The following is a 27,272-nucleotide window of genomic DNA, read 5'->3' on the forward strand; positions in this document are numbered from 1 at the left end:
ACAATCATAGGTTTCTGGCTTGCCCAAGGGACGCAACTTTGCACAGCGAATCGAGGCGTCTTAGACGGCTGGGCCACCCGTGCCCCCTATGCAATACGAGTGTTATAAAAGCGTCGACATGGACTTAGTCTCGCGCGTGCGTGCGTGCGTGCGTGCGCACGCGCGCGTGCGTGCGTGCGTGTGTGTGTGTGTGTGTGTGTGTGTGTGTGTGTGTGTGTGTGTGTGCTTGTACTAGTCCTGACCTATGCTTGTTTTATAATGTTATCCCACTGTTATCCCACTTCAACATGGATACCCCACTCAGACACAGTACACTTACTGAATATAGACGAGTGCAGCTTTAAAACAACGACGGAACAAAAGCACGAATACTGATAAATAGACGTCATGCCACGCAAACCAACGACTAAGATGCCTCCTACACAACCTGATCACGAAATTGAGAGATCGCTTCTTAGTGACAAGCGTTAATAATTAACAGTGTGAGCCCTTGTGTTGTCGGCAGGTTGCATTTTTAAGCTGGATCAATCCAAGACACAGCCATGTGAACTTTAACTGGTATTCCTTGTTCCAGGATATTGGATTTCTTTCAACAACTGAGGCCATGTTTCATCACTTACTTCGAACGACAAGAGATGATAGGTAGCCGCGTGACTAAATTGTCGGTTCTTTCCGCCGAAGACCAGATTCGATTCCATATAAGGGAACACCCATACCTGGTTATATGAGTCGACTAGTTATAAGTTAGTTAAACTAACTAGCTTAAAGGCTAAAGTGTTGGCTCATCACGCCGTAAAGCGGTTCATAACTAACTAGACTAGGAGTTAAAGCGTCGGCTTGTCACGTCGTAACGCGATTCAAAACTAACTAGACTTGAAGTTAAAGCGTCGGCTTGTCACGTCGTAATGCGGTTCATAACTAACTAGACTAGAAGTTAAAGCGTCGGCTTGTCACGTCGTAACGCGGTTCATAACTAACTAGACTAGAAGTTAAAGCGTCGGCTTGTCACGTCGTAACGCGGTTCATAACTAACTAGACTATAAGTTAAAGCGTCGGCTTGTCATGCCGTAACGCGGTTCATAACTAACTAGACTAGAAGTTGAAGCGTCGGCTTGTCACGTCGTAACGCGGTTTATAACTAACTAGACTAGAAGTTAAAGCGTCGGCTTGTCACGTCGTAACGCGTTGCATAACTAACTAGACTAGAAGTTAAAGCGTCGGCTTGTCACGTCGTAACGCGGTTTATAACTAACTAGACTAGAAGTTAAAGCGTCGGCTTGTCACGTCGTAACGCGTTGCATAACTAACTAGACTAGAAGTTAAAGCGTCGGCTTGTCACGTCGTAAAGCGTTGTATAACTAACTAGACGGGAGGTTAAAGCAGTGCTCGTCACGCCTTAAAGCAGTGTACAACTAACTCGTTTGGAGGTTAAAGCGTTAGCTCATCACGCCGTAGATCTAGGTTCGATTCCCACGAAACGGGTTAGGAAATTCATTCTTGGTCACCCACAGTGATATTGCTGGCATTTGCTGAAAAGGGCAAATTTCATTCAATATTTATTACATATGTGCATTTCCCCATGTAATATATTTTAATCACACCGCATCGCTTGCCATACCCCAAATAAGTAACTGATTGCCAACTAGATCGAAAACATTAATGTCACTAACTCACTCACTCACTCACTCGGGATCCGGGCGAGACTGTCGATGCCCTAACGCGTAAAGTCCCCTAAGCTTATCACCATCACTATATCCCTATATCTACCCTGATCAGAGTGAGTGAGTGAGTGAGTATGGTTTTACGCCGCTTTTAGCAATATTCCAGAAATGGGCTTCACACATTGTACCCATGTCGGGAATCGAACCCGGGTCTTCGCTTTAACCACTAGGCTACCCGACTACCCCTACCCTGACCAGAAGGCCGGTAGACTCTGTATATAAGAAAGGCATGCAAACAGTTCTGAAAGCCGACGGAGACAAAACTAGGGAATAGATACTTTTATTACACCAGTTTGACTGAAAGCTAATTAAATGCTGCGATCTATGCGATCTCTCTCACTGTTAGCTTGCAACCATCATCTCACCTGAGAAATGCGAGTTAAAGTTGGTGTTATAATCAATAGTAAGACCTGACATTTCGCAATTGCATTGTTCGGTGAAATTAACTCTCGCTCAACTCTTTAGGATGCCATAAATAATTACTTGCACGTCGATATGCCTTGGAATGTATGTATAAATTATGAATGTATGTATGAAATATTAAAGAAGCGACATCTCTTTACAGATGCCATTGAATCTTATATACTGAACTAAGAAAGTTTGGTATCATGAATATTTTGGGATTATTTATTATGAAATTGTGTACACAGTCTTCACAACACAAATATTTATGATCCTTAACTTTTTGGGTTCAGTATATAAGATTTAATGGCAGATATATCCTTTATCAATCTTTCACAAAATGCATTTATTTTTTCAATATCCATGAAACGGGTTGTAGAATTAATATTTTCATAAAAATACGATGTTAATTAGATGTAAGTTGGCATGGAGCAATATGCTTTAGTTGTATGTTTACATGGTATCATCCTCGTGTATCCAGGGTATTATATCGCTATTCGATTATGATACATACCATGAAACCCCAATGCTTTGTTTCAGAAGTGACGTGACCATCTCCATATCGCTTATCACTGAGGTATTATAAGTTTTAGGTTTTAACAAACCTAGAAGCATACTCAGGGCGTGTCTAGGATTCGAACCCACGATCATAAATTCTGGAACGCCTAAGATACATTAGACGACTGGGCCACCTGTGCCCCCGTGTAACGCCTTGGGCAGATACAAATCCCATGCTTGCCGTGAAAGACGACTATGATTGTCGTAAGAGGCGACTAACGGTATCGGGTGGTCAGGCTCGCTGACTTGGTTGATGAATGTCATCGTATCGCAATCGCTAAGATCGAGGCTCATGATGTCAAGCTTTTGATTGACTGGTCCAGACGTTAAACAACAAATAAACAAACAACTGTCTCCCTATAACGGTGTTGGGTTGAGTTATGCAAATCAGCAATGCTACCTGGCAGAGTAATACCATGTTTCATTTTATTTCAGATTATAAATATGGCGGGAAAATGGAATACGTACACGCATGTGCTGCTCGTGGTTACGGCTTTATCGTCTGCTGTCTTCTCCGAAAATACCAATGGTAAGTTTCAGAATATTGTTAGCATCTTATTCAAGCACAGATGGACTAGAATGAGTATAAACTATATCAAAAGTATAGTTGTCTGATAATCATCACACATATGCAATACGAGTGTTAGTGAGTTGGGTTTAACGCCGCTTTTAACACTATTCCAGTTATATCACGGCGTGTCAGCTTAATGTAGGAGGAAAGCCCGAAGTGATGCAGGTCTCAGACGTTTACCACTTCGGTGAAAACCACGAGCTCGGGTATGGTGCTGACGAACCTAGAAACATAATGGGGGCGAACCGGGACTCGAACCCACAATCATAGGTTTCTGACGTGCCCAAGGGAGGCAACTCTGCACAGCGAGTCGCGGCGCCTCAGACGACTGGGCCACCCGTGCCCCCTATGCAATACGAGTGTTATAAAAGCGTCGACATGGACTTAATCTCGTGACCAAGCCGTTTCACGGTCCTTGACCTGACGGTCCACGTAACTGCCCATCAGCCCTCACCGAGGCTTTAGCGACTGTCTATTTTTGTTACTGTTAGGTACAGCAAAAATGGTACATCTCAGTTCTAATTTTAAAGGACCATCTTCTGCAGCCCCGGAGAACTGATATTCGATATTCTGCTAAAGTTTTCTACTATTCCTTCATTAAAGATTCACCATGTTTTCAAAAATATTTTTTCCTCATTAAAATTGAAAAGCGTGGCTGGTTGAACATTCCTCACGAAGAGAGATTTTGTACATTGTGTAATTCACACAAAAATTGGCGACGAGTTTCATTATTTATTCAGATGTAAAGCACTGGCGAATGGACGTTTTTCTTTTATCAGTAATTATTATTATAAATGGCATAACATTTCAAAATATAATAATAAGATACATGTCCTGAAAAAAATGTCAAGTTTTCTGAAATATTTATAAGCCAACTTGTTTTAGTTTGTATATAGACATTTACCACCGTTGGTGGTTTATTTGAGAAATAAAAAGAATACAGGGGTTTAATCAGGCTAGGGTGAGTATTCAAAAGTATCCATGCAAACTTCTAGATAATATGGTCGACAAGTGTTTGCGCTAGTATGCTTGGGTTGCACGTCATTACCTGCCAAACTTCAGAAAAGGCGGTCCGTTGAACATATACCGTATTCGACATAATATAATAAGCTCCAAGGGCGCTCTCAAAATTTGAAATAGGGAGCTCTAATTAGAATATTATTTTGGTGAAATACAACAGAGTTGAAAGATCGTAAATTTCGTGGTTTATGCCGACAGCCTGAAATGTTTATATACGAGAGATATATTTTTCCAGCATTTAATTTCCCATAAATAAGGATGCATATAACACACGTATTATACACGAATAAATAAGTCTTGTGTACATTGATCAATCGGAAGGGGTGCTATAATTGGGATTGTTCACTAGCCAATATATTAGCAAATATCGCCGTGGCGCTTATTACGTCGAATACGGTACTCCTATTACAATCTTAGTTTGTCCATTTGTTCATAGAAGTAAACTACGGTTATAACGAACTCAAAGGGACTACTAATTTTAGTTCGTTATAACCGTAGTTCGTTATAAGCATATATACACCATAACCACAGCAAATATTCTGGACTAAAAAGTAAGTTCGTTATATCAGTCAGTTCGTTATAAGCGTGTTCGTTATAACCGTAGTTTACTATACTGTAATTTGTCATATATTTTCCCGACAGAACAGCCCCGCATTGGTCCCTTCATGAAACTGAATAACGTGCACAAAGGCTGTTACCTAGCAACAATTGTTAATCTTGCTCATGTTTAATCGCCAGGAATTTGAAATAATCAATTTTAAACCATAGACGGTCTTCTCTGCTTCAGGAAATGTATTTACCTTCCACTTACACAATCTACTTTTGTCCACCATTTCTGTTGTTCGGTGGTGTGGGTTTGCATTCAGCAAAGTACTAGCGGCATTGTTCATGTTGTGAACACGAGATATTCACTGCAAACCAAGATAGATCGACAAACACCACGTTTGTTTTGAAGCCGGTTAAAATGACACGAAGCTAAAACAAGAGATCCAATCAAATTACGCTGTAGTTTCGTGACTGAAAAAAATGCCGATATCTATGGAGGCCGAGAGGGGACATCGCTTTCTCGCCTTCAGTTTCAGACGATAACACGAGACGAGAAAACAGAAGTGGGACATTCCGACATTTCAGAACGGCACAAAATATCACTGATTAATGCCAGTCGTCTAAGGCGCCGCGATTCGCTGTGCAGAGTTGCGTCTCTGGGGCACGCCAGAAACCTATGATTGTGGGTTCGAATCCCGGTTCGCCCCGATTATGTTCCTAGGTTTGTCAGCACCATACCCGTGCTCGTGGGTTTCACCGAAGTAGTAAACGTCTGAGACCTGCATCACTTCGGGCTTTCCTCCCACATTAAGCTGACACGCCGTGATATAACTGGAATACTGTTAAAAGCGGCGTTAAAACCCAACTCACTCACTCACTGATTAATGTGACAATCCTACCGCTCTGTCAATCTTCCTGTCGTCTCTTGCACGTGCTGGTATGATAACAACTTATCCTCATATCAAGTGTAACAGTAAATTATAGTTGTTGGTTTAACTGAAGCACTTATGAACTGGGGGCACGAGTGACCAAGTTGTCTAAGGCGCCGCAATTCGCCGTGCAGAGTTGCGTCCCTTGGACACGCCAGACACCTGTATTGTCGGTTCGAATCCTGGTTAGCCCCATTATGTCCTGGGTTTGTCAGCACAACCCTGCTCATGGGTTTCACCAAGGTGGCAAACGTCTAATGCCTGCATCACTTCGGGCTTTCCTCCCACATTAATCTGACACGCCGTGATATAATTGGAATACTGTTCAAAGCGGCGTTCAACTCACTCACTCACTCACTGATGCGTGTTCGACGTGTGTTTGATGTGGGCCATGATATATAATTGTTGAGAAATCGATCGATTTTGAAAATATATGATCAATGTTGCTTTGTGTATTAATCTTCAGCAACATATCCCGATGTAATAAGATTGACGGAGATGTGTCTAACGCCGCTTTAAACAGTCACCACGTGTTAGCTAAATATTTTTGGACACTTTTGTGTATATGTTTTAAGATTTTGCAAACAAGAGGTAGTGAACCGTCCGTGTGTGTTAGGTATGGAGAATGTGCGTTTCAAGGTTTTACATTTGAAACGAAATAATTTAATTTTCCGGTAGACAACTACACAAAGAGTGTATAATGAATAGGATATTCCATGTGACGGGGGAATAGGAGATATCTCCATTCGTCCGTCACTCGATGAGAGAAACATGATATTTCACTCGAGGGTTAGGGTTAGGGTTAGGGTTAGGGTTAGGGTTTAGGTTAGGTTAGGGTTTAGGTTAGGTTAGGGTTTAGGTTAGGTTAGGGTTTAGGTTCTTCGCCCTCTATTTATTTCACGATAAAACATTGTTCTATCATGACGCCATTGCTGGTGATTCGGACATGCGCTCGCAATTTGATGACGTCGGACAACGTTATTTTTGAGAGGGAAGTGTCAAATGAGATGTTCTCCATAGATGTAACTGAGAAACGTAGATGGCCGAACGGTCGCTTCCAAAACTGAGAGATATATGACAATCACTGTTGGGGGAAAAGGTACAGATTACATTAGATAAATTGATCATGTCATGGCAAAGAAGTATCTGCTTAAAAAAAGACACAAACTGGCGATTACGTTAAGTTCTAGCGTCAACATGTTTTACTCAGATTTAATCAGTAAAGTGAATTTCAGGTCCCATGTGTTCGTTCGCCTGTGTGTCTGCACAGTGTAAAAGCTGGGGGTGTTTTGAAAGACCTAAATCTGTCACGTAACAACAATTAATTCATCTTGTCAAGACACCACTCCAGTCCTTGGATGCTGTTGGCAAACTTCTGAAGATGGATTAAGGTTGTGTCAGTGTGACAACCTCGATGTGAACTGTGATGTGAACTGCGATATTAACTTTAACTGAACTCTAAGTGGCGAATATGTTAAAACAATGGATTTAAGGGATGGGTGAATTAAAATGTTGAATGAAATAAAGAAAAAGAGGGTATCAAGCATCTTGAGTCATTTCTTTTGCCTATAATAAGACAAGTCCATTTTTTCATGATAGGGGTTAATTACCTGATTAACATGTGCAACCAGGTATGACATTGTTGTTTTAAGGTGTCTCACAACTGGGATGTCTTACTAATGGGAGAAGACCTTAACAAGCACGTGAACATTTTTTAATTTCAAGGCGATGTGAATTGAGCTTCTTTAAAAGGCTTTTAAAGGTTGATCAACAGAGGTGTTTGAAGCTAGATATAAGATTTAACTGGCAGAGAAGATATGGAAACATAGTGCACTGGAGTTATTTACAATGAGTTGATTGCCGTCATAGAACTCTTCAAGATAAATATGAAATGATACATGAATTTCATTTTTCATGGTTCACCGTTAACAGCTAATCTTCCTGTGTTACGACTGAACAATTATAATCTTATGATGCCAAACCGTTGAAGGCTGTCTGTAAACTGAAACGAAATCTGCACATTATAATCTATTCCTGAACAAAAAGGTCAATGATAACCATGCATATTGATGATACTCTATACCGACATACAAACTGTTGGGCGAGATTTGATATCTGAAAATGTCTTTGATATAAAAAGGTCTTTTATGAAGGTTTGTTCGTGATTCGTGATACAGTTTCATTCTCCGGGATCGTTTTGTAGTTTTGTAATGACTACTTCTCGGACTTCGTCAGTGATTGTAAGTATGAATACATTATAAATTGATATTTTGTCAAATTTGTATACAGTAAACTACGGTTATAACGAACACGCTTATAACGAACTGACGGATATAACGAACTTACTTTTTAGTCCCGACTATTTGCTGTAGTTATGGTGTATATATGCTTATAACGAACTACGGTTATAACGAACTAAAAATAGTTGTCCCTTTGAGTTCGGTATAACCGTAGTTTACTGTAATTAAATCTCTTTTTATTTTATTTTGTAACATGTTCGTAATGAGTCCAAGGCGTCTGATCGCGCCAGGATCCGCTGACATTGTGTTTGAGTTCAAAATCATTTCTGCTTAAGTTATTTTTTTAGAAACATAGCCATGCACGTGTTTCACGAACGCGATAAACGTCTCCGATCTCATTGACTTGTGTTTTCCGCTCCTCAGGCAGACAGGTATTTTATTAAACCTAGCCGCTGTACATTATATTAAACATACATAAAAAGTAATATATTGTAACATAACATATATAATATGAATTGTCCCAAAAAAATACTTACGCTTCACACTTTTGACCAAAACAAAAAAATTGCCTACCACAAAAAATACATTGTTGCAAGTTCGTTTTCTTAAAAAGTACATTCAGGATCATAGTTTTGATTTTTTTTAAATATCTAAATTTAGTTTTGCAGCTTTTGCAGGAAAAACAAAATCTCAGGGCCCCACCAGTAAAATATAGCTTCTCGTGGCTTGACAGGTGTAAACAGTTGTAGCCGTTAAAGGGTGCTGTATCCCAACGGAGTGGATCTTTGTTCATGATGTCAATCACTGGATTGTCTGGTCCAGATTCGATTTTATACAGGCCGCCGTCATATAACTACAGTAAACTACGGTTATAACGAACTCAAAGGGATTACTGTTTTTAGTTCGTTATAGCCGTAGTTCGTTATAAGTATATATACAGCATAACTACAGCAAATAGTTGGGATTAAAAAGTAAGTTCGTTATATCCGTCATTTCGTTATAAGCGTGTTCGTTATAACCGTAGTTTACTGTAGAATATTTGGGAGTGCGGCGTTAAACAACAAATAAACATTACAGTAAACTACGGTTATAACGAACTCAAAGGAACTACTATTTTTAGTTCGTTATAACCGTAGTTCGTTATAAACACATATACAGCATAACTACAGCAAATTGTCGGGATCAAAAAAGTAAGTTCGTTATATCTGTCATTTCGTTATAAGTGTGTTCGTTATAACCGTAGTTTACTGTAATCCGTCACCGTCAAGATTAACGAGATTACACGATTTTTGTCAATACCATTATGCTCGAGTCCGGGTAACCTTTAAACATGAAATACAAAAAGCAAAAATATGACCAGTATACATACTCGGCTGACGAAACCTTCCAGAATAACTCTCAATAGCACCAGGATAACAAAGCATCGCTTTATCAGTGAATAGACAATTCCAAGCGTCTGTCAAAGAAACTCTGCATTTAGAGAACATTGATCAGACTTAATACACATCCAAACGAGTAGATACAATGCTTGACCCAGGTCCTGTGCTAAACATAGCCTCCTTCGACGGGAATACTTGAACGGTTCCCAAACATCACGTGTTGATGATCCTAGTTCTTTGATATGCTTAGCTTAACGAGCCCATTTAAACACAACGCCTTGTTGAAATTATATCTGGACCCAGTAGAGTGCACTATATTATTCTTGGACTTACGTCAACTGTTTAAAAGGCGTCTGCATTTGCGGAAAATAATTGAGTACATTAATAATAGCTTTTGTTTCGTTTGAGTGAGAGTGAAAGTATACGGGGAAAGTCAATCAATTGAATACGTGACGTCAGAACGAGGCTTGTCGGCTCCTTGTGACGGTGAGGCCGCCATGATTCTTTATATGTGAAGACAATAGAATCTGTGCTTAAAAGCGGATCTGAAGTTCATTCAAACTTGACCTGGCTGTTATTTTAGTTAGAAGTCTTTCTTTTCTTATAATATTTCTTTACTGATTGTTTTCCGAAATGTTAGGGTTGGTGGTAGAAAAAGATAAAATATAATAAATTTATAACCATTTTTTTTTCTTATAAAAGCAGGATTTTTTTTATTAGAGATTGTCCAGTAAATAGATTCTGCATAACAAGGGGGAAATGGGCTTTTCTAAAATGTCAAGACAAACGGTTGTTTTCCGTCCCTCCTTACAGACCCAGTTGTGCTTCCGGGGTAGAATGGTACCCCAGCTACCTGTGCTGGTTGTAAGAGGCGACTAAATAGATCGGACGGTCAGGTGACTTGGCTGATTGCGTGTCATCGTATCCCGATGGCATGGGCCGTTGGTAATGGTATCAATGACTGTATTATCTGGGGGCACGGGTGGCCCAGTCGTCAACGGCGCCGCGATTCGCTGTGCAGAGTTGCGTCCCTTGGGAACACCAGAAACCTATGATTGTGGGTTCGAATCCCGGTTCTCCCCGATTATGTTTCTAGGTTCGTCAGCACCATACCCGTGCTCGTGGGTTTCACCGAAGTGGTAAACGTCTGAAACTTGCATCACTTGGGGCTTTCCTCCCACATTAAGCTGACACGCCGTGATATAACTGGAATACTGTTAAAAGCGGCGTTAAAACCCAACTCACCCACCCAACCACTGTATTATCTGGTCTCGAATACTTACAGGCCTGCGTCATGCAGCTGTAATATTACTGGGTGTGGTATTAAACACGAAAAAAGAAAGGTTTCGTCACTGAAATTAGTTAGAAGACTCAACAGGATTGATTCATTTAATTCTAAATTTGTGAAATTGTGGGACCCTTCAGCTTAATAATTAGATATAGACATCGAACGCTTGCTTCACCAGCGGCATCGATGCAGGTTTGCGTAATAATACAACCGGATAGGACAAAGTTTACAAGAATTAATGGTTTCTTTTTTTAGATAAGTTCAATGAAGTTGTGGCACAGCTGTTGTACAGAATGAAATTCCATTGAGAATCAGACCACGTGTTACTTGAGGTCCTCCAGCCTTTAGGTATGACTCGATGACTATCTTGAATACGACTCCAGCTGTTTCCGCAAATCTGATTTGTTTGTGTGTTGTTGTAGTCCGCACTCAGTTTCAAATATATGATGGCGCTCTGCCAATAATCGCGTCTGGACCAGACAATCCAGGGATTGACATCATGAGCATCGATCTACACAAACTGGGATACGATGACATGCATCAACCAAGTCATCAACCCCGACCACCCGGCCCCGTTAGTCGCATCTTACGACAAACATGGGTTGCTGAAAACCTATTCTAACCCGAATCTTCACGGGTCAAGCGAATCTGAATTGTAGGATTTGTAGGCGTTGGAAGACGGAACGTGTCATGTGTTTGCGATTTGGCAGTGTGAATAATTGTTTTTTCCCTACAAGGCTGTTTTCTGGATCCAGATCCTGGCAGCAGATACAAAAACAGTTACATCACAAAGCTTGTTTAATTGAACATGAAAAAGGTTTATCTTCTATTCTATTTCTCGCATACCAAGAGATCAGAATATGCTTTTCAGAAAATAAAAAAGGCTTCCTATTAGCCATATTGAAAAAGCAAATTTAATGTTAACAACAAACTCTCCCCGCTTTGAAGTGAAATAGCTGTAGTGATTATTAGCAGAAAATATATAACATGTTATTAGTTTCAACAAACGAAACTAATTTCGATCACCTTGTGAAAAAAAGTCTCATGGCCCATGGAAGATATACGACCGTTTAAAAGATTCAATCAAATTTAGTCTTAAATAAACAGATATTTTAAACATAGAATTGGCTCGGAACCACGCGTGTTCTAGAGATGGGTGTACTTCAAGGGCCCATATCATCTACTGGCCTTTTTATATACAGTAAACTACGGTTAATACGAACACGCTTATAACGAACTAACGGATAAAACGAACTAACTTTTTAGTCCCGACTATTTGCTGTAGTTATACTGTATATATGCTTATAACGAATTACGGTTATAACGAACTAAAATTAGTAGTCCCTTTGAGTTCGTTATAACCGTAGTTTACTGTAAAGGACTCTGCATTGTGTTCACATTTAATGTCGACGTTTAAAAACGATTACCACGCATAGAATTATATTCCACCCATATTGGTCTCTTGAAAATGGTTTAAAGTTCTCAGAGTCCTAAATACCTTGCATTACCCATATCCAAGAGTATTTATACAGGAGTTTTCTTTGGTCAAAGAGCGAACTTTCTTTGACATCACTTTCATATTTAATTATCTTTCAGTCAGTTTTAAAAACTAAACCCACAAGCTTAAAATCTCTTTATATTCTTAAAGGCGTCTGTCGTGCTCACGACGACCTGATTCCTCATATCAGACAGTTAATCAGTTCCATGCTAGAGCCATATTCGGATCGGCCCTCGAGACATATCTCTGTGAACGTAATACGATTTCTAATCAGGATCTTAGTGATGACTATGTCACTGAATACGTCTCACGCTGCAAGCCTTTGTACAAAGGCTGTGGCTATTATCATCATATGTGTTTGAAGATAAAGATCGCGATATATTTAAACCTATATAACCTTTAACCAGTTTGTGTCAGTCTCTTTCACCTACAGCACATCTATGATAGTGAAATCAAGTGTCTCTTTTTTTCAAATCAAAATGCAAAAACATATTTTGTCGCGAAACTCTTCCACTCTTCAGTCCGTATGGATAAGTTACAATATACAAAAAACAAGCCGCTTTGGCGATTTTCCGTGTGATCTACTTGGGCGTTTTCGTTTTTATTTCTGAATTCTTCGTCGGGATAAAAAGAAGACTGTTGTAAATGTTTTCCAAATGTTTGTCAGCATTTCTGTTCACCAATTAGTGCGTGAGTATGGTTTGACGCCGCTTTTAGCAATATTCCAGCAATATCACAGCGGGGGACACCAGAAATGGGCTTTACATAGTGTACCCATGTTGGGAATCGAACCCGGGTCTTCAGCGTGACGAGCGAACGTTTATCACTAGGCTACCCGACCGCCCCTGTACACCAATTATAAGAAAGACACACCTTAGCACAAAATTATCAGATGTCACTGTTTCTACCTCACCTCACCTCACCTCACCTCACCTCACCTCACCTCACCTCACCTCACCTCGCCACACCTCACCTCACCTCACCTCACCTTTTGTAAACACGCCACATATTCTTTCAGGACATCCAGTAAACAATAACGTGTTCAAAACAACATGAAGGTCAATGACAAATCTGTTGGCACGTGAGTCTATCTTATTTGACGTCAATCAAATTCGAGCTGTCCCAAGCAGGAAGTGATTTGTGATGACGTTGTTGAATCCAAAGAAGTTGTTTGTCCGCAGTCCTACTGTATTCATAAAAGATTATAGGGAACAAAGACAAACATATGTTGGTAATTTGATGGCAACACAAACAGACCTTGGACATGTAAGGAAACCTTTGAATTAAATACAACTCCTGAGACCCTGATTTGTGTCATTGTCCAGAATGAAATATCAGATCCTTTTACATCGATTACGTGAACTGCCTTGATACAAACATAGTAAAGAGCAAATGCCTTCAAACACCGTGGTGCATCTAACTGATATACCACACAGCCAGTGGAAATGATTTTTATCAATTATTTATTTTTTCATACACAGGATGTACGTTATATGTACACATATAATCTTTTTATATCAATGAGTGAATATGGTTTAACGCCGCTTTTAGCAATATTCCACCAATATCACGGCGGGTGGCACCAGAAATGGGCTTCACACATTGGAACCCATGTCAGGAATCGAACCCGGGTCTTCGGCGTGACGAGCGAACGCTTTAACCACGAGGCTACCCGACCGCCCCTTATATCAAGGTAATATAATACAAGGATGTACACTCAAAACACAAACACGACTGTGCTCACACAACACCAGGAGAAACACTTTCATGACATATTTGTATAAAAAGGATGCACGCTCAAAATGAAACATTATTATCATAACTCCATGTCAGAATGATGAGATCTGATTGGTTCACGTGATCTTGATAAAATATTGTGTCTACCGCTTTGGAGGGGAGTAAATCTCTAATACCCCGCCACAAGCAAGTCGGGCTCCACGTGGATTTCTGAGCGGCAGAATAAAGCCCTTATACCCGCTTCAGAGCAAAAAGCCGCACGCTTTATCCTAGACAATGGGAGTCACGTGACATAGCGCAAGCTAACCTCAGCTCAATCGAACAGATGTTTTCTATCAGTTTTGAATTTGTTTGAATTCTTTTACAATGTCATATCAAAACATGTTGGCTCGTGGTATAAAAACAAACGCGGGACGCATAAAACCCCAAGTACCCCTCGTGAGTCTGTCACACCGGCTATCATGCTTACCCATTCACTCACTTTACATCTTCCCGAGGCAAGAGAGTTAACTGGCTTTAAAAGTCCAGTGGAAACTGGACTTTTAAAGCCAGTTAACTCTCTTGCCTACAGTGGAAACTGGACCTTTAAAGCCAGTTAACTCTCTTGCCTCCAGTGGAAACTGGACTTTTAAAGCCAGTTAACTCTCTTGCCTCCAGTGGAAACTGGACTTTTAAAGCCAGTTAACTCTCTTAGCTCGGTGGAAACTGGACTTTTAAAGTCAGTTAACTCTCTTGCCTCCAGTGGAAACTGGACCTTTAAAGCCAGTTAACTCTCTTGCCTCGGTGGAAAACTGGACTTTTAAAGCCAGTTAACTCTCTTGCCTCGGGAAACTGGACTTTTAAAGCCAGTTAACTCTCTTGCCTCCAGTGGAAACTGGACTTTTAAAGCCAGTTAACTCTCTTGCCTCGGTGGAAACTCGACTTTTAAAGCCAGTTAACTCTCTTGCCTCGGGAAACTGGACTTTTAAAGCCAGTTAACTCTCTTGCCTCGGGAAGATGCTCACTTTACCGTTTCGACCATTGCAAGATTCACGGACTATTAAAAACAGCATCAGTGATACGTGCAATATTAGATCCTATTTTACGTTTCACATTTTTCGTTTAATATATATTTCATCTTCAATGACAAGTACGTTAATACGTCTTTAATGGACCTATAAGCATATAATAACATATTCTCTAAATAGCGATTCAGAAAGGTGATATTCCTGAACTTAAGATATTTGCGGTCACTGCAAGTAAACGCGACAAGTATCTGAATATAAACTCAACGGGGAAAATTTACTTTTATCGTAAGCTATTTTGGCTTACTTCACAGATACGTCAATCGCAGATGCTTGTTATTTGATTTCGAATTCTGTGTTGCGAAACAAATCAAAACTTGTTTTAGCTACAAAAGACGAGAGTAGCTGGTGCTTGTATGATGTTACAAGAATTGGAAATGGATGCTCAAGGAATTAGATTGTGGGTGTCCTTAATCAAGCTTCGAGATATTTTTGTTTTTTTTCGCTCGAAATTCTATAGATACAAGTGGCTATTTCAAGCTGTAGTGGCAGTGTCACCGCGTTCCATTTGGTTTCTATTGGAGTAGGGAGGTGAGAATTTGTAAATGACCAGTTTGTTCAGAAATATACCCAAAATGAATAGTTTGTTGGCAGTGGTGAGAGAAATGAATATTTTGTTTGAATTTCCAATTTTAGTTTTAATAACTGTAATTTCCGAACTAATGATTACGCGTAACGTTCTGTGCTAGGTTAGGGATAAGAGGGATACATATGTCACCACTCCCTAAACGAAGCTGTTGTGGCAACTGGTCCCAGGGTTGTTATGTTATCAGAATAGAATGGATATTTATATTATACACTGGATTATCCTGGGTACGTTGCGGAGTATATACGGTAAAAATACCGCTTATCTACAACACACGTAGGCTAGTTCAATACCATAGACTTGGATAGAAATATGTTGTAAGCTGTCGACTCTACAGTTATGTGGATCGCTATCGCGATTAACAACTTTTCTGACATGAAATCTTTGATGCGTTCTTCGTGTTTTCGAAGTGTCAATTTGAATCACACAGTTTAACAAAACGAAATGTCAGTGTTTGATCGTGCAGCAGATTATTTGAAAAAATATATATGGCAAAGTATGCCACCTTCTTGGATAAAGATAAAATATAAACTTACGACAGGTATGGGGCTATCTTAGATTTACGACATTCTTACGATATCTTTGGCCTACGATAGTTTCAAAATTAAGCTACGACAATCCACGATTTCCTTACGACACGTTGACGATAATTTTAGGGCTAAGATCGTTTCGAAAATCTTGGCCCTGGTGTCTAATGCATTGTTTAACCCATCCTCGATTATACAGTGTACAATATCTCCACTCTGTTATAATAAATACCCTGGCACTTTCGCTATCATAGCTTCATTTTGATCCATATTCAAATGGAAAAGAGACAACAATTACAATCCAATCAAATAACACTCAAACGCGGCAGAAATGAAGTGCTACATTAGTCATTTCCAAAATAAGATGGCAAATGTGGCCATGTCGTCTGAGGCACCGAAATTCGCTGTGCAGAGTTGCGCCCCTTGGGCACGCCAGAAACCTATGATCGCGGGTTCGAATCCCGGTTCGCCCCGATTATGTTTCTAGGTTTGTCAGCACCATACCCGTGCTCGTTTGTTTCACCACATTAAGCCGACACGCACTGATGTAACTGGAATACTGTTCAAAGCAGCGTTCAACTTTATTCACTAACTCCGGAACCTGCTATGGGGCGAATGTGTCAAGGGTATATATCATATATAGAATGGAGATATAACACCCTGGATAACCGAGGATGTGCTTACCCGCCCCCTCACTTCTTTACTTGAATATATACCCACTACGACAGTTTTCAAATTTGATTTAAAAAGAGTCTTTGGAAAGACAATTACTCAAACGAATCGCTTTCCCTCCTGACGAAAATAATGAACTAAGAGTCAGAATGTCAGCATCCCGTTAGAGTTACCCACAGGCGCAATCGTTTGTAGAAGATGACTTGAATCATTCACTGTGACTGCCTACATGCTGATTGAATTCAGGTCTCCCGGTAACTGCCTCCCACGCAGAGCTCTTTAAACAGATAAAACCACTTTTATCACTCGCAGAGGAACCCCTTGTGGTTTCAAAAACTGTTAGCACCAAACCACAGATCACGAAATTCTCTATCTCCGACAATGATCCATCGGTAGTTTGAATTAACACAATAAGCAACGGACATGCGTATGGCTTCGGGATTCAGGCATGGGCCAGTTTTGATGGTTTCAGCGCGAACCCAATAAGCCATAGAAGATGCTATTCACTGATCCCGATAGTTTCACCATAGGTTGCCATTGGGGCATTGCTGTTGGATTTACAGCTGCGTTCGATGCCAAGGGACTATAATTCTACATTGTGTCAATAAGTGCGGAATACGTATGTGCTGGCATTTGACCACCAGTCATATCTTGGTGTTGGTAAACACAAAACTAACATTTTAATGACCTTCCTATATCCTTAAGCAGACTACATTCCACGTTATGATTCAGGCCTGTGTGTGAGGGGGCGGTCGGGTAGCCCAGTGGTTAAAGCGTTCGCTCGTCACGCAGAAGACCCGGGTTCGATTCCCGACATGGGTACAATGTGTGAAGCCCATTTCCGGTGTCCCCGACAGTGAGATTGGTGGAATATTGCTAAAAGCGGCGTACAACCATACTCTCTCACTCACTATGTGTGTGAGTGGTTATGGTTCTATGCCGCCATTAGCAATGTTCAAGCAGTATCCCGGCGGGGGAGATCAAGGCTTAGCATCGACTCGAACCATGGGCTTCGGCATGACGAGCGAACGCTTTAACCACAAGGCTACCCCCTCCACCCTCTTATAAATGAAAGTGCGCGAGGGAGTTTAACGCTGCATTAAACATTATCACCGTGTGTAAAAAAAATGCGAATTGTTTTCATCTAGATCGTAGATGTTTACCATATTGGTGTAAGCCATGAGCACGAGTATGATGCTAGCAGACAAGGACCACAATCGAGTCGAATACAAGCCCCGCACAATTACGATTGGATCCTGGTTCGGGTAAGGGACGTAACTCTGCAAAGCAAATTGTGGGCCTCAGCTCATTTGGTCCCCGGTGCTCATATAGCAGTATGTAACGATCCCGGGGGTCACTTGTAAGCCATTTACACATAAAACAACCAAACAGGCAAAAACAAAAGAGTGCACTTGAAATACCTGCTTCACTCCTTACTGTGTACATTTCTTGTTGGTTTTCACTTTCAGCCAACATCAAACATGTATACAGTAAACTACGGTTATAACGAACACGCTTATAAGGAAAAGACGGATATAACGAACTTATTTTTTTGGTCCCGACAATTTGCTGTAGTTGTGCTGTATATGTGCTTATAACGAACTACGGTTATAACGAACTAAAAATAGTAGTCCCTTTGAGTTCGTTATAACCGTAGTTTACTGTACAGTAAACTACGTTTATAACGAACAACTTTATAACGAACTGACGGATATAACGAACTTACTTTTAAGTCCCGACTATTTGATGTAGTAATGCTGTATATATGCTTATAACGAACTACGGTTACAACGAACTAAAAATAGTTGAGTTCGTTATAACCGTAGTTTACTGTGCTTTCTTTTCCACCTCAGTTAATAAGACTGACGACTCATCGTAATTATGTTTGAGTGTCTACGCCATATCAAACCGAGGAGGAAGTGATTATCTTAAATCCTTAAGTACTGTGACAGAGTTGGTTATTCTTGTAGTATAGGCTATGGAAATAGAACCACCCTCGCGCATCAAACATAAACTTAATGATTGATCCTTCGGGTGTGCCAGCGCCCGTAGTTCCGAGTACATATTTAGACGCACGATACACACACTGACCTCAATAACAGCGGAACAGTTCCCTTTATGAGAGGGCTGATTTATGTCACTGCGCCTTGCGAACGTGGACGCCAAACACAGATCCTTGTAATCCGACGGAATCGATTATACAGCATGGAAAAGATGTTTTATGCTGTTGACTGTCTGTGAGTGCAAATTTATTACATTAGCTAAGCCTCATGCCATATCATGAACAGTTTACTCTCGGATGTACCACCCCAATGTTTGCCAGGGGTTGGATAGGCAAGATCTTAGAGTGCTTGCGGTTCTCATACGGGGTTCGGGTTCGAATCTTTACAAAATAGGCACGATTTGTTAAAAGTAAAAGACCTTTCACTCAAGTTCTAATGTTTAGAGTCTCAATGAGGAATTCGAAAGATGAATGATTTCAGGAGGCGTGATCACTCGTCCCCCACATGTCTACCGTAAAATGTTTCGAAAGCTTTACTGAGGCCTTGAATGCACGATGTACCATCATTCTATTACCGATTGGCAAACTACCCATTTACCAAAACACATTGGTTGACGTGATAGTATTCCAAGCCAGTGTCGTATTTGGTTAAATATGTAATTCAAATATAACGTAGAAGGTGAACTTCACTTTCTCTGTAAATGTTCAGTATATCAAGATCTTCGTCCAAAACATTTATAAAATCAACAAAAACTTCCGAATTCATTTCTTACAATGCAGTAATCTGTCCCGTTTATTGTCTCACTAAGATTATATTAGCAATGCTTTAATTTTACGCAGCTCCTTTCTATATTAACATTGTTATTTTGCTGCTTTTTGTCTTTTTTAAAATTGGCATTTAATGTAAGTGGGGCTAAGGCCTTTCTACTAAATAAAAAATGGTTGAATGTTGTAGCCTTGATCAAACAACTTCTGAGCAAGAGTTGTATGAAGCTCTTTGACATCTGCGTAGTAAGAGCATGCTGATTGTACCGGAAACGTTGTGCAGTTTAGACACCAAAGGCTGGGGCTGCTGGAATATTGCTCGACATGAAGGGAAAGATGACTATTGGAAAGTTGAAGCCATCTCTCTTGTCATACAGTCTCGTGGAGAGGTTTTAGTGGCTCTGAATCTTTATGCATAATTCTAAATATGTAACAGGCGAGGCGATCTCATTGGTCTCCTTTATTTCTAGTTCAGATGGATAAATCAGTGGAAGGGAGTTGGCTAATTGATGGTTATTGAACGCTATCAGATAATCGATATACCTGAAGCCGATGTTAAACTTCTTTTCCAAATTACCTTGTTTTACTGTGCCAATCCAAAACAATTCCGATTCATATACATAAAGAAACAGATCAGCAAGAAGGCCGCAAATGTATGGGAAAGTCTAAAGTGTTAATACAAACCGACACAGGCAGGTACACATCCAGATGCCCGCGCACAAACACACGCACCCACGCAGGCACACGTGTATATTTGAAAAGCAATTTCCGAATTTCTCTTTATGCAAATGGTGACGTGTTCTTCCTTCTTTCAGATTTACAATACACCTTCGAAGATCCAAACAGCAACGGGGACAGCGAGCTAAATGATGTCAAACCTGACCTTGACCTTGCAACTTTTCAAAATGAAGGGTACAGTAATTCACCGGCACAACCAGGAAGCACGTGGGATGCCGTCCAACACGAGATCGGGAAGGTTATTGGGAACAGGTATGTTCCCAATAAAGTGTCTCGACCACAGACCCAAGAAACTCCCGAGGTTCCCGATACGGACATCAACAGGGAGGAAGCATTACGAAGTATGTACGCTCGACTCGTTTTGGCTGCAAAATCAAAGCGAGGTTTGTATGGAAACGTCCTCGGTGGATACAAGCTCGGCAAGAGAGAGTTCATTCCGTACGAGTTCATGAATGAATACCAGAAGCGTCTATTTGGTAGCGTGCTCAACAACTACAAGTTCGGTAAACGTGTGCCGGAAGAGCTGCCGGAAAACTACGTGACAGGCGGACAAATTTACGACAACTACAGGGAGGACCCCCGTGAAAGGAAACGAGTGTTTGGGGGAGTCCTCGGGGGTTACAAGATGGGGAAACGGAATCTTCTAAACGGCCACCGTGTGAGACGGGTGTGGTATCCACACCCGTCCTATCGAAGTGTTTACGACAATGTGCAAAGGGACTCCGCATGATCTGGTCGAATACCCAATGTTAAAAATCATCAGAATTCAGGGATTAAAGTAAAAGCATAGATACATGGATTGAATATTTCTTTTCTCATTTGTCGTAAATTCGAAACAGTCAATCAAAAACACATTTGAAAGGGACATTGGTTTTGGTTAAGCTTGTGTTTGCCATCTGGGCCTAGTTGAACCAAACGACCCCAAGCCCGGTTCCATAAAGCGATCTCAGCCTGACTGTGACTCACATTAACCTTGACTTATGTGTAAAACATTACGGTCGCTTTGTGCAAGTGGGCCCAGGCGGTCTAAAGAGGATAATTCACCACAGAGGTCTTTTAATTTCATTGTGTTTATCGGTATTGATACTGAATTTGACAGATTTATTCATTCTTGTAAGGATCGAGTATCCGTTGGGCGCCAGTTTTCGTGTTCTTGTTTCTAAATATGTCAGCGTCCCTCGATTATTCCCGAAAACTTCTCGTGTTACAGGGTATTATCCATCTATTAATATGTAGTACCCGTGGGACAGCTGGCACGCAAACGTTACATTGATTTAGCATTTTCAATCAGAAGGACACACTTTTCCAGCTACATGGTATTAAGGGATATGTTTCTGTTCACTGGCTGCATCGATCACACAAACATTCGACACCTAATCTAAAAACATCGCCACTCTTGTTCTTTATCGACCCTCGCTCTTGTATACATAAGGGCTCGGTTTTTTGTGGGCGTTTTAACATTTCCCTATAGACGCAGTTACTATGGGGCCTATGGCTTGAAACAAGGAAGTCTACAGAACGATCATCCTCCATTGTCCGGGGTTTGTTTCCATTTTATTTTATGCTATATACCCTGGACTGATGTTTCACAAATTTGGCGCAGGTTAGGTTAGGTGTGTGTGGCTGCTTGCACTGGACCGGACTAATGCCGGTTTTATAGTGCCAGCCCACCGAGATACCATGTCGCAGTTAAGGTGAGGTGAAATTGGGTTTAACGTCGCGTCCAAGATTATTGCACTTATATAGCGACGTGCATGAACGTGTGTGTGTGTATGTGTGTGTGCTTGTACTAGTCCGGACTGATGCCGATTTATAGTGCTAGCTCACCGAGATACCATGCCGCAGTTTAACATGAATACCCAACTCAGACACAGTATACTGACTCCGAGCCGACCAGTCCTTGTTTTAGCCCTTAAAGCCGAGCGCCAGACAGGGTAACAACAAGTACCATCTTTTAACGTCTTTTGGTTTGACGCAGCCAAATCCCGAACCTTCCGCTCTCCGGGCGGAGGCTCTACCACAAGACCACGGAGGCGGTCCATGTCGCAGTTACGACATGGGTTACGATGACATGCTTTAACAAAGTCAGCAGCCTGACAACCCGATCCCGTTAGTCGCTCTTACGACAAGCATGGGTTGCTTAAGTCCAATTCTAATTCGGATTTTCGCGGATGCAGCGTCGCGTCAATCGAATCGAACTCATGGGAGCTCAGGTATGAAAGGAATTCTGTGCTATGGAGAGATGGAGATGTGACGTCACTGATACGAAGCTATGGTCGCGAATGGGTCCAGGGTTTTTATCACAATAGAATGGAGCTATAATGCCCTTGGTAATCGAGGATGTTCAACATTTGCCATTATTTGTATTCACAGTGTGTGTGTTTATTTCCCATGATTTTAATGAAAACCGTTTATCTGGAATAACGGGTTCTTCCCACGGTTACGTAGTGGATTGGTAGAGATAAATAACCCCAGGGTGGGGAGGATGATCTAAACGTGGATCGTAAGACTTCACTATCAAACTGATATGGTGTTGTTAAGAATGTAATGCTCAATGAAAAGCTGATGTGTAATCAATGCTGTGAAACTGTGTTTATGTAAATGATGTGAAATTACTGTAAATAAATGGATATGCCATTTAACTTCGTATGGTCTATCGTAAGGGCACGCGAGTGCGTGAGTAAGACTGCGTGATTGAGTGCGATCTTACGTGAAAATCGAAACCGTATCGCCTAATGTGCCGCAATTCGCAGTGCAGAGTTGCGTCCTTACGTTATATCAGGATACGCTAATTCTTGTTCCGAAGGCCAAGTTAGATCTGTTGAAAGGGTACGTGAGTGAGACTGTGTGATTGTGTATGGTTTTACATGATTTTCGAAACCGGACCGTCTAATGTGCCAAATTCGCTGTGCAGTTGTGTGTCCTTGCGTTCTATCAGGATAAGTTAGATCTGATTAGATCTTAGTTTGTCAGCACAATATCCGTGCTGGACACCCTTGCACTGCGAAACTTTGAGTCCCCCTCCACCCCCGACCCAACCCCCTATTCACCAGAGACATATACTGTTCGCTTTTCATCAGAGACATGTACTGCTCGCTATTCTCGGAGCCATATACTGCTTGCTATTGACAGAGACATGTACTGTTCGCTAATCACAGAGACATGTACTGTTCGCTATTCACAGAGACACGTAGTACTCACTATTCATCTGAGAAAAGTATCTCTCGCTATTCATCAGAGACATGTACTGCTCGCTATTCACAGAGACATGTACTGTTCGCTATTCACAGAGACATGTACGGTTCGCTATTCACAGAGACATGTACTGTTCGCTATTCACAGAGACATGTACTACGCGCTATTCACAGAGACATGTACTGTTCGCTATTCACAGAGACATGTACTACTCGCTATTCACAGTGTCATATACTACTCGCTATTCACAGAGACATATACCACTCGCTATTCACAGAGACATGTACTGTTCGCTATTCACAGTGTCATATACTACTCGCTATTCACAGAGACATGTACTGTTCGCTATTCCCAGTGTCATATACTACTCGCTATTCACAGAGACATGTACTGTTCGCTATTCACAGTGTCATATACTACTCGCTATTCACAGAGACATGTACTGTTCGCTATTCCCAGTGTCATATACTACTCGCTATTCACAGAGACATGTACTGTTCGCTATTCACAGAGACATGTACTGTTCGCTATTCACAGAGATATGTACAACTCGCTATTCACAGAAATATGTACTACTCGCTATTCACAGTGTCATATACTACTCGCTATTCACAGAGACATGTACTGTTCGCTATTCACAGAGATATGTACTGTTCGCTATTCACAGAGACATGTACTGCTCGCTATTCACAGAGACATGTACTGTTCGCTATTCACAGAGACATGTACTGTTCGCTATTCACAGAGACATGTACTGTTCGCTATTCACAGTGTCATGTACTTCTCGCTATTCACAGACATGTACTGTTCGCCATTCACAGAGACATGTACTGTTCGCTATTCACAGATACATATACTGCTCGCCATTCACAGAGACATGTATTACTCGCTATTCACAGAGACATGTACTGTTCGCTATTCCCAGTGCCATATACTACTCGTTATTCACAGAGACATGTACTGTTCGCTATTCACAGAGACATGTACTGTTCGCTATTCACAGAGACATGTACTGTTCGCTATTCACAGAGACATGTACCACTCGCTATTCACAGAGACATGTACTACTCGCTATTCACAGAGACATGTACCACTCGTTATTCACAGAGACATGTACTACTCGCTATTCACAGAGACATGTACCACTCGCTATTCACAGAGACATGTACTGTTCGCTATTCACAGAGACATGTACCACTCGCTATTCACAGAGACATGTACTACTCGCTATTCACAGAGACATGTACCACTCGCTATTCACAGAGACATGTACTACTCGCTATTCACAGACATGTACTGTTCGCTATTCCCAGTGTCATATACTACTGGCCATTCACAGAGACATGTACTACTCGCTATTCACAGAGACATGTACTACTCGCTATTCACAGACATGTACCACTCGCTCTTCCCAGTGTCATATACTACTGGCCATTCACAGAGACATGTACTACTCGCTATTCACAGAGACATGTACCACTCGCTATTCACAGAGACATGTACTACTCGCTATTCACAGACATGTACTGTTCGCTATTCCCAGTGTCATATACTACTGGCCATTCACAGAGACATGTACTACTCGCTATTCACAGAGACATGTACTACTCGCTATTCACAGACATGTACCACTCGCTCTTCCCAGTGTCATATACTACTGGCCATTCACAGAGACATGTACTACTCGCTATTCACAGAGACATGTACTACTCGCTATTCACAGAGACATGTACTGCTCGCTTTTCACAGAGACATGTACTGTTCGCTATTCACAGAGACATGTACTACTCGCTATTCACAGAGACATGTACTGTTCGCTATTCACAGAGACATGTACTACTCGCTATTCACAGTGCGATATACTACTCGCTATTCACAGAGACATGCACTGTTCGCTATTCACAGAGACATGTACTACTCGCTATTCACAGACATGTACTGTTCGCTATTCCCAGTGTCATATACTACTGGCCATTCACAGAGACATGTACTACTCGCTATTCACAGAGACATGTACTATTCGCTATTCCCAGTGTCATATACTACTCGCTATTCACAGAGACATATACTGCTTGCTATTCACAGAGACATGTACTGCTCGATATTCACAGAGACATATACTGCTTGCTATTCACAGATACATGTACTGTTTGCTATTCACAGAGACATGTACTGTTTGCTATTCACAGAGACATGTACTGTTCGCTATTCCCAGTGTCATATACTACTCGCTATTCACGAGATACGTGTACTGCTCGATATTCACCAGATACTGTCATTCGCTTTTCGCCAGATACATATACCACTCGCTATTCACCAGAGACGTACCATTCACTTTTCACCAGATATATATACCACTCGCTATTCACCAGACACGTATCATTCGCTTTTCACCAGAAACATATACTGCTTGTTATTCACCAGAGACATATATTACTCACTATTCACAGAGACGTATACTGCTCACTTTCACAGAGACGTATACTGAACACTATTCACAGAGACATACACTGCACACTATTCACAGAGACGCAGTGCTTGCTATTTACCGGAGACGTATACTACTCACTATTCACGAGGGACGTATACTTCTCACTTTCACAGAGACATATACTGCACACTATTCACAGACACATATACTGCGCACTATTCACAGAGACGCAGTGCTTGCTATTTACCGGAGACGTATACTACTCACTATTCACGAGGGACGTATTCTTCTCACTTTCACAGAGACATATACTGCACACTACTCACATATACATATACTGCACACTATTCACAGAGACGTAGTGTTTGCTATTTACATGAGGCGTATACCACTCCCTATTCACGAGGGACGTATACTACTCACTATTCACGAGGGACGTATACTACTCACTATTCACGAGGGACGTATACTGCTCACTTTCACAGAGACATAAACTGCACACTACTCACAGATACATATACTGCACACTATTCACAGAGACGTAGTGTTTGCTATTTACATGAGGCGTAAACCACTCACTATTCACGAGGTGCGTATACTACTCACTATTCTCGAGGGACGTATACTACTCACTATTCACGAGGGACGTATACTGCTCACTATTCACGAGGGACGTATACTACTCACTTTCACAGAGACATATAAGGCACACTATTCACAGAGACGTAGTGTTTGCTATTTACATGAGTCGTATACTACTCACTATTAACGAGGGACGTATACTACTCACTATTCACGAGGGACGTATACTACTCACTATTCACGAGGGACGTATACTACTCACTATTCACGAGGGACGTATACTACTCACTATTCACGAGGGAGGTATACTACTCACTATTCACGAGGGACGTATACTACTCACTATTCACGAGGGACGTATACTACTCACTATTCACAGAGACGTATACTGCTCACTTTCACAGAGACGTATACTGCACACAATTTACAGAGACATATACTGCACACTATTCACAGAGACGCAGTGCTTGCTATTTACCGGAGACGTATACTACTCACTACTCACGAGGGACGTATACTGCTCACTTTCACAGAGACACATACTGCACACTATTCACAGAGACGTAGTGTTTGCTATTTGCCGGAGACGTATACTACTCACTACTCACGAGGGACGTATACTGCTCACTTTCACAGAGACATATACTGCACACTATTCACAGAGACGTATACAGCTCGTTATTCACCAGAGACGTAGTGTGTGCTATTTACATTAGGCGTATACTATTCACTATTCACGAGGGACGTATACTGTTCACTATTCACGAGGGACGTATACTACTCACTATTCAGGAGGGACATATACTACTCACTATTCACGA

At 41.2% G+C, this 27,272-nt stretch overlaps 1 protein-coding gene across 1 annotated transcript in view; it reads left to right on the top strand.

Moving 5' to 3' along the window:
* The window catches only part of LOC139455495 (uncharacterized), a 41,321-nt gene extending 19,105 nt beyond the window's left edge, over nucleotides 1-22,216 (top strand). The window contains exons 2-3 of the mRNA XM_071237045.1: nucleotides 3,117-3,210; nucleotides 20,321-22,216. Of these exons, the coding sequence (XP_071093146.1) occupies nucleotides 3,117-3,210; nucleotides 20,321-20,973 (747 nt within the window). The 3' untranslated portion in view covers nucleotides 20,974-22,216. The remainder of the gene's footprint in view (nucleotides 1-3,116; nucleotides 3,211-20,320) is intronic.
* The last annotated feature ends 5,056 nt before the right edge of the window (nucleotides 22,217-27,272 follow it).

This window comes from Haliotis cracherodii, unplaced genomic scaffold (genome assembly GCF_022045235.1).
Source record: "Haliotis cracherodii isolate W230 unplaced genomic scaffold, xgHalCrac1.p SCAF_11, whole genome shotgun sequence".
Classification (NCBI taxonomy): Eukaryota; Metazoa; Mollusca; class Gastropoda; order Lepetellida; family Haliotidae; genus Haliotis; species Haliotis cracherodii.